Source organism: Rutilus rutilus (genome assembly GCF_951802725.1).
Source record: "Rutilus rutilus genome assembly, chromosome: 11".
NCBI classification, from domain to species: Eukaryota; Metazoa; Chordata; class Actinopteri; order Cypriniformes; family Leuciscidae; genus Rutilus; species Rutilus rutilus.
This window is the reverse complement of record NC_140216.1, coordinates 9,963,753-9,976,687: the sequence shown is the minus strand read 5'-3', so window position 1 is coordinate 9,976,687 and position 12,935 is coordinate 9,963,753. Positions and strand designations below refer to the sequence as shown.

The 12,935-nt window shown below is 38.6% G+C and overlaps 1 protein-coding gene across 2 annotated transcripts in view; it reads right to left on the bottom strand.

Moving 5' to 3' along the window:
* Nucleotides 1–12,935, bottom strand: part of ripor2 (RHO family interacting cell polarization regulator 2) — a 46,925-nt gene that overhangs the window by 14,321 nt on the left and 19,669 nt on the right. For both annotated transcript variants that reach the window (XM_084422768.1, XM_084422769.1), the window contains exons 2-9: nt 12,285–12,405; nt 8,864–9,025; nt 8,603–8,681; nt 7,980–8,003; nt 7,646–7,699; nt 1,104–1,253; nt 340–403; nt 203–246 (exon numbers count right to left, since the gene is read on the bottom strand). In XM_084422768.1, the coding sequence (XP_084278894.1) occupies nt 203–246; nt 340–403; nt 1,104–1,253; nt 7,646–7,699; nt 7,980–8,003; nt 8,603–8,681; nt 8,864–9,025; nt 12,285–12,405 (698 nt within the window). The remainder of the gene's footprint in view (nt 1–202; nt 247–339; nt 404–1,103; nt 1,254–7,645; nt 7,700–7,979; nt 8,004–8,602; nt 8,682–8,863; nt 9,026–12,284; nt 12,406–12,935) is intronic.

The window sequence follows — 12,935 nt, the reverse complement described above, 5'->3', positions numbered from 1 at the left end:
TGGTGGGGATCAGAAGAGAAAACGTTGCTAGGAGAGCTGTGATTATGAATGAACTGGATGTACTTGGCAGAACAGCAGGCAATTAATATAAGAGTTAAGTAATTTGATAGAAGACAGATGCATCTGGCTTTATTACAGAAAAACGGCATGAAACTTAGTATGTTCTGAAAGGTTTTGTTGTTGTTTTTTTCAAGCAACTTACCTCATACTGATCGCCTGGACAAAGCCTGGCAAAACCAGCCAATCCTGAGACAGGAGGCAAAGGAGTTTAAAAGTTTGTCATTGAAATCTAACAAAAACATTATAGATTTTCCTTTTTTCTGTGCAGAAGTCCTGTACCTTTCATTTTGATATGAAACTCCCCCAATAAGTTCTCCAGCTCACCCTCAAAAGTGCACATGTTCTGAAAAGAAGGGAACACATAATAATACAAATTGCAGCTGAATTGAGAAATTTTATTAGCCATACATTTTTCTTACTTGTACTATTCTTACTAAAAAGTAATCTGCATTATTGTTATTAAATATATATATAAAAAAGTATATTAAATATTTATTACTTTTAGTGCTAAAAAATAAATAAATAAATAAATAAATAAAAATAATGTGTACATTTGGTCTCCAAATTAATGTAGAAAGGCGGTTTATTTTAAATTTAAGTTTAATGGTATCTTTTTAAGTACTATGAATGAAGGACAGTCTCATAGATAACAATACTGCTTTTTTCTTTTTTCTGAAAGTCTCTCTGAAAGGTAGTGTCTATAATTAGTATTCCCTTTAAAGCACCGCCACTACATATACACATCTCATATATACTCAGACAAATCATTTTTGACTGTTGCATCATGACTTTTTTGATACAAGTTTTGCTTTTCTAAGAAGCTGTCAAAAATAGTTAAACTTCTAAAAGTGAAAACTTCGAGACCTGTTTGTCTTACGAAAATGTCCTCTCAGAGACACACATGATTGAGATCAGATAAACTGAAAACCAATTATATGGGCCAATTAGTCGACTGGTCATTCAGACAACCCACAGACTATACTGTGCGCAAATGCTAAAAATGGCCAAATAGTTAGAGAAACCAGCAAACATTTATAATGTACCTCTGTATATTCTTTGTATCTGCGGTTGACCTCCGCCAGGCTCTCACGTGTGCCTTTAGTTGAGGGTGAAGCAGTGAAGGCCTGTTTCATCTTACTGGCGCCATCACGCAACCTTCTCTGAATACAAAAGCCCTCGTACAGCTCATCGATCTGTAAAAACACACCAACACCATTAGTGCACAGAATTATATTACACAAAAGCAGACTGCACACACTCGCGCATGGCAACCCTCACTAAGGATAGCGTAAACACTAGCTTTGATGTCTAAATCGCTAGCATACATCATTACAGAACCCCGGGGAGCCCATTCAGCATAGAAACGTGGCTATTACAATCTACTGTAACGTTCTGTTAGCACAATGGAGCGGCGTACTGTACGGAGCGATGAAAAATGAATTTGGGCACTTCAAAAGCAAACACAAAATGATGCGGCTCAGCGGCCCTCGGGACAATGGTAATGCCATACTTCTGTGACAGACGAGCAGCTCGGAGCCACGGCCTTTATCATGGAAATGCACATTTAGCACATTCACAACTCAGTGAACACTGGCCGGCTCAAATTAGCTATGCTAATCCTAAAAACGCTGAAGAGCGAGTGATTGAGGGGGATGGAGAGAGAGCGAGAGGGGCAAATAAGAGTGTGGAGATGGACCGCAAGTGACAGAAACTAGTGAGCCGAAAGGGGCAGCAGGAACAGGGAATGATGCGGGAGTCGGCAGGAAGAGGGATGGACACTTCAGCTGAACGTCTTCACTTCACTTCAACATCTTTACGGTCACTTGATACATTTAATATATCCTTGTGGAATGAAAGTATAAATTTTACACACATACACATACACATATATACACATTCGTACTGCCCCCAAGGGTAGTGACTAAAGTAAAGTCAATTGTACTTTTTTGATGGCAGCTGCCGCTTATAGAAATATTATTGTGAGTTCATAAAGTGCAGGGAAAATTGTTTTATTATTTAATTATTGCTCCAGTTCTGAGTTCCAGTACATTTTGAGGCTGTTTCAGTAAATATAGAATACAGAATGTGTTTCTGTGGTAATGAGAAGAGAACATTCATTACCACACACAGTTACTGTGTTACTAAGAACAAGGTTTAAAATACGTACTTTGTAAGGTTAGTGAAACTTAAATTAGTTTATAATAAGTAAAGTGAGCAGTGTAGCAGAATAGAGTTTCAGAGCGCTGTTATATTTTTATCAAAAACAATTATATGTTGGAAAAAATAGAATTGGATAAGTTTAGCAAGATGTTGGGACCGGTTTCTGTGGCCCCCCACTGGGAAAACCCTACTAAGCTCCGCTCTGTGAGGAAATCTGTACGAAGATTCCCTCCATAACGTACAGATTATCCTCTTATAGGAAAAAACAAAACATGTCAAGACACTAAATCAAAAGGAAATATTCAAACACATGCAGGCAAGGGACATGAAATATTGATGCAGGGCTTTTTGATGTCTCTCATTAGGATGAGAGGGTGAGAATCGGGACAATCTAACCCAATTTGTGTATGCGGATGGGGTATATTAAAGGTGTATGATGGATGTGTATGTGTGTGGTATGATGTGTGGGGGTTGTTCATGATAAACGACATACATTAGACAAACAGTTAGCTGTGTGCAAGTGGGGGTAGAGTGTCTGGACGGTGGTCCTGTGGGTTTAATTACACTAGGATGAAAGACCCCACCCAAGTCTGGAGAACTGTACCACGTGCTATAATCCCGCTGTACCACACACGCGTACCGTCACCAGTCACAGCCCTGCTGTGGCACACAGCTGCCTGTTTATTTGGCTCCATAAAATACCCTTGTCTGACTCCTCTCATCTGCCATACCAGCTAAGCAACATGGGAAATGAATCACCATAACCGCCCCCAGCCCGGTCCGTTCTGTCTGACGGGTGGGGTCTGATGGGTGAATTTTTATGAGCTGCATTTTGAAAATGGAAAAACAGTTTTCCATAACTCGAGCTATCAACCCAGTGTCTAATTTGAAGAAATTGTCGACAATGAAAGCAGTGACTTTGAAGCTCTGACAAAAACATAAAGCACCATAAAAGTACCATAAAAATAGTCCATACAACTCATTTTACACATTGTGGCAGGATTAAAACCCCAATCTTAGCATTTTTTGTGCCCTGATGGTGCTAGATTTAAGGTTTCCTGAAGCCATACAAAATCTTTCTCCGAGAAACCCAAAATTTAAAGGGATAGTTCACCCAAAAATTAAAATTCTATCTTTATTTACTCCACCCTCGTGTCATTCCAAAACCATTAGACTTTTTTTCCTCTTTGAAAGACATACATTTTTAATGAAGCCTGAGATTTTTGTCCCTCCATTGAAAGTCCATTCCACCAAAACGTTCATGCTTCAAAAGTTAATAAAGGCATCTTAAAAGTAATTCATTTAAATCCGGAACAGATTTAATTTAGCCTTTTAAATCACATATTTTTATTCACGCACATACATAAAGCACACCAAACATGGTAAATGGAAAATCGATAGTCTATATAGTGTCGCTAGCAACCCGAGGTATGTAATAGTGTATTATTATATATGTGTATATTATATTATGTGTATATTTTGTTCACAATATACACACACACACATACAATATAATATACACGTATATATAATACACTATTACATACCTCAGGTTGCTAGTGACACTATAGCATAATACTATATATTATATATTGGGTCACTATAGACCCAAATATGTAATAATGATTGGCTTAACATTCATGCATTTAATGTTTAAAAACCTTAATCTGGTTTTGGAGTGACGTGTGTGAGTAAATGAGCACAGAATTTTAATTTTTGGGTGAACCTACCGTTTAAGTCATTATTCACTAAAAACATTTACTAAAAAAAAATCTCCTTATCAAATCTTGACCTCTTGAACAACAAATGTGACAACATACAAGCAAGAACCAATCATTAAGGTCATAATGATATTTGAAGAATGGTATTTTAATGATATTTGAAGATGCTGTGTGAATATCTGAACACAAATGAGATTTGAGAGCTCATGTGTTGTGTGATCCACAGGACACTCACACCAATGTAATCCGACCAATCCTCAACAGCTTTCCAAATTTACCAAAGGCATCTGTGGAATGGGTCTAAACAAGAGTGACCCGTGACTAACAGGATGGTGTGCCGCTCAGGTTAGCTGTTGGTTGTTTAGCTTTGTGTTTGTTTAATAAGGACAAAGCAGTAGAGAAGCACTGAGCCAATACAATCAGCTGATACTCTGCCAGATTGATATTGTCTGATTTAAATATTCATATCCACTTAATGACCACTTTCTATCTCATTTGCTGTGCCCACAGCATTTGTTCTCACAGGCAGCACCCGTAGCGACACAGACAGACAGCTCTGCTGTGACTGCTGCAGTGTGACCACTTCATCTGAGCACATGTCTGAACAGTGCCCAAGATACAGTGGCCTCAAAACCTATTTGGACACCACACTTAAAAATGTATGAATTTCATGATATAGATAGGTCAGTGACAAATACCACAGTAAAGAAAGGGAATCTTTGGGCAACATGTGCCAAGTTTGTAGGAATTTACTCTTTGTATTCAGGTTGTTTTTTTTCCTTTTATTCAATTATTATTATACAATTTTCAATAAAAGTTAAAATTGCATATCTCGAAAATAATGTGATGTAACCATTAAATAAAAAAATAAATAAAAAGTTATAATATATTTTCCTTATATTTTTCACAAAAAAAAAGTTTGTACCTGCAGATAATCTAACATTAATGAAATAAAAGGCCATGTGTAAAAGTGTACTTAAGTGTACACGTTTGACTGTTTCTTTACACCCTTAAGTACACTTTTAAAAAGTGCCCTTTGTGATAATGTCAGACTAAAAATTCAAAAAGATCATTGTTTTAACAATCTTTTGTCATGCTCTAAAGAAATACACTTATTTTGTTAACTAACATACTAAAACTTACTTTTAGATAACCATAAATGCTTATTACATACAGCAGCACACATAACCATAACCATATTTCAAAGACAATAGAAGTGTGAAATTACAAATAAATATTTACTTAAGTCCTGTCAACTAATTGCATTTAATATCAGTTTATAATACATATTAATTTAATTGCAATGAACATGCAATTAATTGTCTGAAAACATTACATTGGGTTTGGACATAAGTATATTCTTTTCAACTACATTATTTATATATCAAGTACTCTTTTTTTAAGTATGCTAAAATGTACTTCTTTTAAACAAGAGTACATAGGACAAGCGTTTTGGAAAAATTGATGGATTACAATATAATATAATATAATATAAAATAATAATGCGTCGCTGAATTAGGTGTGTGGTGTGTAAGAGTGTGTTGGCGTATGGAAGATGATGCATCTGGGGCAAACTGAGAGACACACACCCAGATATGCATTTCTGCAAACAGTCGTTCCCACTGGGAGCGCTTTTGATCTACTTGGGCATGACTTCTTTTTTGGTTGACAGCAGAAGTCCAAGGCGCGACTCAACCCAGTCATGCGTGCGTGTGAGCAGCTGTTTGTCAGCCCTCTGTCCATCGCAAGTGTGGGGTTTCGGATTAGGCCTACTGAGTCAAATAACAAGCCAAGAGTACACAGCTGGTCCACACACCACAAAAACAACAGAAGAAACAAGGCCATGAGCACACTTACAAGGCATAATAATATGCATTACTGTACAAAGAGGAAATGGACGAAGTAGAAAAATCCTCTTAAGTTACTAGCATCTATCAGCTGTGATCAGAGGATTTAGACTGCACTCAGAGGGGATGCCAGCCAGATTAAACAGAGATTAAACCTACAATACATTCACTCACATCAAACATCTTTGGGGTTCAAAGCCAGATCATAAAGCACCTCCAGCACTGATATCTGACTGCAAGCCGAGGCCTTTTGAAACTTCCTGTTGGTGTTGCTTAACTTCCTATGGGCAAGTGGGACGACTACACTTGTTATGATGAGGAGGATTTTTAAAAGCACAATCCCTGCTGAGAGTCTGCTTTAAAGGGGAAAAATTAAAAGCGTTTACCTACTAGATAGAAATTAACTTCTGTGCTCCAGTATCCTAAAAGACTAACAGTATTTGTTGACTGTCAGCACATTTAAACCCTTTCTGAGAAGTTGGCCATCTGAATTCATCCCCCTTAATTCACCGCCTCTACAGGCATCAAAGCCCTGCCTTTGTAACAAATCCTCCTCCTTCAGCAACAAACATAAACACTATTACTGTCAGACCTTAAATTAATGTGGATAGAAACATGGCCCAGATCATTTGGTCTGAGGAGTATTTGATGAAAACATTTTCAATGAGTTCATAATGAAATCTCTTGATTCTGATTGCATGAATCTTATTGTGAGGGAAAGTCTGATTCCATTCTGTGAAAATAAAATAAAATAAAATAAAATAAAATAAAAAGTATAGTGTTCAACAGTTATTTTACATCATGTTATGTTGTCATTAATACGTAATGCATTTACATTTTCAAATAAAGTCATCTGTAAGTGCATAGCTGATTTACATTTTATTAAATAAAAATAAAAATAAATTAATATTAATAATTATAAGGGTGTTTCTTTTCATCAGTACATAGTTTCTTTCATCAGTCTATCATTTGACTCATGTGAAGATTCAGTCCAATTTGGTGAACTGGTTTAACCAGTTCACTAAAGAGAATCAGATTAAAAGAATGATTCGTTTACGAGCCGGACATCTCTAGTACTTTGGCAAATGTTAGAACAGAGCAAGATTTTGTTGATATCTCTTCCGAATTCAGAGAAGACACATTTGAGATTACATAAAGATCTCATCTGTGATTTTCTTGTCAAGACTGATGATGATCCAAGCGATATAAATAGAGCAGCACAGATCTAATCAGATTTAAACATAAACTTGAAATCATAAAGAAAAGGCATCTCCCTCTATTTATACTTGCACACACTCATTAACACCCTGGATTGAGCCATCAGAGGTTTGCTCATCACCCAAGGGAATTGCTTTGACCTAGATCCAGTGCCAACCATAAACAGCATTTAAAAAAAAAAAAAAAAGATTAAATTGTTTCTCTGAGATCTGTGTACGACCACACGGTTCAGAGTGTTCCTGTGAGCTAGCTGAATACGGGGCTAATTTCAAGTGTGTCGGGCTAATTTGAGCTATGAATTGCTCTTCAACAGCCTCAAAAGCTCCCTTCGTCAGGTTGCCATGGCTACTTCAGGACTTGACGTGCTGCTGAGTTGCCAGTCAGCACAGTAGTTTACTGCAGACACCCACCTGTAATGTCACTAAAACACACTGCAAGAGGAAGGGGACACAGCAGGACTCCTGACACTAGAGAATGCCAAACCAGGGGACTCAAAATGAGTCAAGACATTTATTTGAAACACAAAGCACTCCTATATAAAACTGTATTTTCACTTGTTGTACTGACTTCACCTTTTCTAATATATAAAACAGGCACATACATATACATAGATGTATATAAAAAAAAAGTGAACTTCACCTTACTCATGTGGAACTCCAGTCGTCGCATGTATCGCTCTATGGTCTTGATTTGCTGAGAAGCAAGGAAATAAAATGACAAAATCAGAAAGTTATTCACTGAAAAAGAATTGCAAAAGATTTCACAGTGAGCAATCTAAGTTCAGAGTTCAACTGACGCCTTAGGCGATTAGTGTCGCAATAACGAATCGCTGCTGCAGGAATGCAGCACATCATTTATGTAAAGCAGCTTATTTTTCCTGCAGCATGTTTCTAACTTCTTATAACGTTTTAAAAAGGTTAACACAGGTCAACTTCGACAGGTTAAGAAGCATTAGTGTGTTTAAGGACCCTACCTTGTCCAGATCATACAGCACACCCTGAAAAAAAAAAGAAGAAGATATGTATCAGCGGAAATGCTAGAAAAATCAACCTATTATAACAATAAAAAAAGATATATATATAGATAGACAAATACACTTCAGAAATGCCCATATTAGACCAGCATGAAATTCATGCAGTAGAAAATAACCGGTGAAGGTCACCAGGGATTTATTGCTGGTTTTGCTAGAAATGTATGCTACACTGCAATTAATGACTTCTTACTGAGCTTTCAATTTCTTTCTTTTTTCACTTGTTTTTTAATGTTTATACTAAAAAGAAAACAAATCTGCCAATGCAGTAAGCCAAAATATCTCATATTAAAAATACATTCTCTGAAAACAAGTCTTAACATCTTATGCAGTTTTGCTTCTCAAGTAAATTTTTCTTATTTAAATGATTTCTATATGTTTAATACATAATTTTTTTATAATATACATGTTTCTGAAAGAAGTCATTCGTACTTAATATTTTTGAGGAAACCATGATCCATATATTTATATAACATTTTAGGATAGTCGCCTATTGAAATCAATAGATTAGCAGCACTCTGATGCACCGTAAACTATAGTGTGTAGGAAACCTGATGATGTCTCACCAGTCGGGAATTCCTCTTCATGTCTTTCATAAGGGAAGTGAGTTTATCCAGCTCTGTTTGGTGCACCTCTAGATATTCACTGACAGAAAGAGAAAACGACAAATCCTTCAGAACTCTGCAGAACAATGACTGTACACAGTACAAAGATTTCATCAAAGCCATTCTGAGCAGCAATGATTCATGCAGTCAATGTGAGAGAGAAGATCTACAGTATGTGACAGGACATATGTGAATCAGAGGAGACATCTAAACAGCACTCACTCCAGGCCTTGTTTGAGGGCTCCGTAAACTTCTTCCACTCTTTTGGGCTGAGGCTCTCGTGAGCTGCTGCTGCTGCTGGATTTGTGCCCGGACAGATGGGGCTTCCTGGGCTTTGAGATGGGCTTCTTCTGCACTGCTGAGTTCCCCATGAAGGAGTTACACCTGAAAACACAAACAGATGCGGATGAATCTCAAGGAACCTGTCAAGTGGTCATTTTCACCACAAAATCAAAAGAAAGAAATTCTATGTTTCTTAAAGTAAATTAAGCCTTATTTTAGGACAATTACAATCAAGGAAAATTATTCTAGGTTGCCAAGTCTCTGTGTTGTTAGTTGCTAGTCAAGTCAAATTTATTTATATAGCACATCATTTCAAAAGCAGCTTTACAGAAAGTCATACTAATGACTTCGTGATTTACCATAGAGGTGTTTTAAAGGGGACCTATTATGCCCTTTTTTCAAAGTTTTGATTTTCTTTTTGGGGTCTACAAGAATAGGTTTTCAAACTTGAATGTTCAAAAAAAACATTATTTTTAACATATTTTACATTGTTGCCGCACCTCTCTTCCCAGTATGTCAGTAATGCGGTTTAGTTCCAAAAAAAGAGCAATTTGTTATGATTGGTCAACCATTTCAAGCATGTTTCAGAAATGTCATGACCCTTACCATTACCGCGAGTTTCAACACACTACTAACACAACTCAACCAGGCCTTGCCAGGATCGGGAACACAGGCAAACAGGAACCAAACAGGTGTCCTTACGCCATAACTAAATAACACAGTCCAAAAGGGCTTTGTAGAAGGACATGGAGCTGGAGAGGGATGTGACCAAGGAGGGTCTGACAGAGGAAACCACCATGGAGGAGATGACGGAGCGAGGATCCAGATGCTGACCAAGAGCACAGCCAGGACGAAGGACCATGGTGGAACCAATGGTGGGAGGATCCAGGGTGGAATCAGATGTCCGACAAGCAGGGGTGGAACCAGGATAGTTGGAGACCCAGGTGGAGCCGAGGAGACACAGAGACCCGACGGAGCTGAAGGGGTGGAGGGACGAAGCGTAGCTGAAGCCCTGGAAGTCTGTGGCGCAGGCAGAGTGATGACTGACCAAGGGAGCCCGGTGAAGCCGTAAGGACGATTGCCTCAGGTGGAACCAAGTGAGGAAGGAGCCAAAGCAGAGCCGACTGGTCGACATGCCGAGGCGGAGACAGAGGATCCTCGTGCCAAGGCGGAGCTGGAGACTGGAAGACCCAAGGCGGATTCGAGTTTCTGGTTGGAGCCAACGGAGGAGGAGCTGAGGGACTGAAGGGAACCAGCAGAGACGGGGCCAGAGGGCTAGCTTGCTTTGGTAGAGGTGGTGGGAGAGAAAGGCAGGGTGGGATAATTAGAAACCCAAGATACTTGGAGTCTTGAAGCTAGGTGGAACCAGCGGCGACGGGAGACTTAGGGGAATAACATCATCCAAATCTACCTAATCAAATTTCCCAGGGCTCCAGGCTGATGTTGAGCTCAGGAGTCAGCTCTGGCACTGGCATTTCGGAGGGCTCAGCCTCTGTATCTGCGTTGGCTCAGTCATCTTCTCCTTTGGAAGCTTGGTTGGTGGATGGCTGGGCGCTGGATCCGGAGTGGGGCTGGTGATGTCGTCATCATCTGCAGTGCAGACAATGAATGACCCACCCACTCCACATAGGAAGTAAAATTCCTCTGAGGACCGTCCACGGGAGGGCATATTTAAAATAAATAATTTCTTATTTTTTATTCTTTGAGGTGAAACATGATCTGGAAATGTTTTTGTGAGATTCACCCATGCAATATCTTCACTTTAAAAGAGAATCCTACATCCACGAGCTATCTAAATATATTTTTCTTCTGCAGCTCCCTAACGTAAACACCAGTGAGTTTAGTGCAGACTTGGAGTCTGTAGTCTAGTGTTGGAATTTCAGAGCACTTCACACTTATCTGTGCAATATCCTTGCAAATAACCACCCCTTTCTCTTTTCAGACGTTTCAAGGATTCATGTCATAATATTAGTTAAACCCCAAAATGTTACAAGGATAAAGCTTGTGCTGTACATCTAATGCCACTCTTCCTCAATGCTTTCTGACATTTAAGACTTCTGTCAAAAGGCAGGGTGCTTATTAGCCTACTTCTGATGTCACAGTAATAACATTCATGTTTCAAAATAACACAAAGGCAGTTGGTTGCTCGACATGTCTGAACATGTCACATGCACAGACAGTAAAAAGAGCACTAGAGGTAGTGCTACAGTAAATCTAGGACATTGTGTAGAATGAGCACATGCTGTTGCCTAAGGGGTCACCCAGTCACGATTCACTCCGTCATACTAAGATAAGCCAGCACGCACAGTTAAAATACACTCTTTAATGCGGTTACTGCATCTGTTGTTTCACATCAGTATAATTTGCAGTTCTTTTGCAATTTGTTTTTATAGAGGAAAGTCCGAAAAGTGGTAGCAGAAATCGGTGGAATTAACGATTTTGCAAATATTGGTGTGGTGTTGGGGTGTCCACATACTTTTGGTCATGCTTTATTTATAGCTCTATATAGAAACCCCCGTTAAAAATCAATGCAGAGAGATAAGAGGTTTTGCCCACTTGTCATAAAATTGGTTAGGTGCAAATTCTGAGTAAACACCCAGAAATGGGATATGGTACAGGGCTGCACAATATATCGAAATTATCGAAATATCGCAAATGTATATATCGCGATATGCATATCGCAACAGCTTGCAATAACTGGGGTCATGAACAAAAGACAAAGAGAAAATCACTCACTGCTCTTGGCTGATTCACTTTTGTAGCTGAGAATCAATATATATTTAATTCATATAGTGAAGACTAAGCAGTGTTTTATTTTTACATTTGATTATTCAGTTTCTGTTAAATAAACCTAATGTAGGATAACCTGAAACCCTAAACCCTGTGGTTTACACTGATTTTAAAATAACACTTCTTCTGCTACAGTAAAACACTGCTGTTCACTTTCAGAAGTTGTAGGGATGTTTTCTTGTCACAAAAAGAATGTGAAACATGTAGGTTATATAATTTTAAATACACTTTAAAGATAATTTAAGTTTATTTTACACACTTTAAGCATTATAGTATTGCATATCGAATATCGCATTATGAGTTATCGCATTTTTCTTCAATATCGTGCAGCCCAAGCACATGGCATGAATTAAACACTATTACATGATACAATATTTCTCACACCCTTTCTCAACCTCTCACCTCTGCCTGCAAATGCTTTAAAATATGTTTAACAGTCCTATGTAAAGTGTTAAAAATACAATTGTTTCTTCTGCAGTGGCAAAACTGATTTTTTATATGCATCCAGAATCAAGAAGCTCATCTAGAGAGGGCTGAGTGTTTTAACTTCTGACAGGGCAGATGACCTCACCGTGAGCGTCTCTCCTGCAGGGTGCTGAAGCCGGCGAATGACTGGCTCCTGATGATGCCATTGGGCCCTCCAGGAGAGTGAGTGCCAGCAGCCATGATGTCTGGAGAGCGGGAGGACACTCCTGCAAGGGGACAGAGAGGATTCTGGGTAAGAGAGAAGTCAGTGGTACAGATGGGGGAAGGGTCGTGTGTCTAGGATGATGCCGTTAATATGATAAATATTTAGTTTATACGTAGAGTTACGCTTCAACTAAGTTTAATGGTGCAATGCAAAAATATTTAGTAGAGCATAAATTGTAACTTAGTGCCCCTTTAAGTCACAACTATAGGCTTAGTTTTAACTTGCACACAGCTGGTGCAACAGGACTTAGATCTTATTTTTTGAAAGATACTGGCTCTCTAATAAAAACAAATCCTGACAACCTTGACTGTGAATGAATGTACAATAAGCCAGCTAAAAATCACACAGGAAAGCAAGCAATGAGTCATTTAATCTCCAGTGTATATGGTTACCAAAAATAGCACTGCAGGGTGAGAAGACCCCATACGGTGCACATTCAGAGGTTTTTATAAACCGCTCGAAGCCACCTGAGCCCACCGCAGATGAAGACAGAAAAAGCGCTTGCAAACAGGAGGTGGTCTAATGGAACCC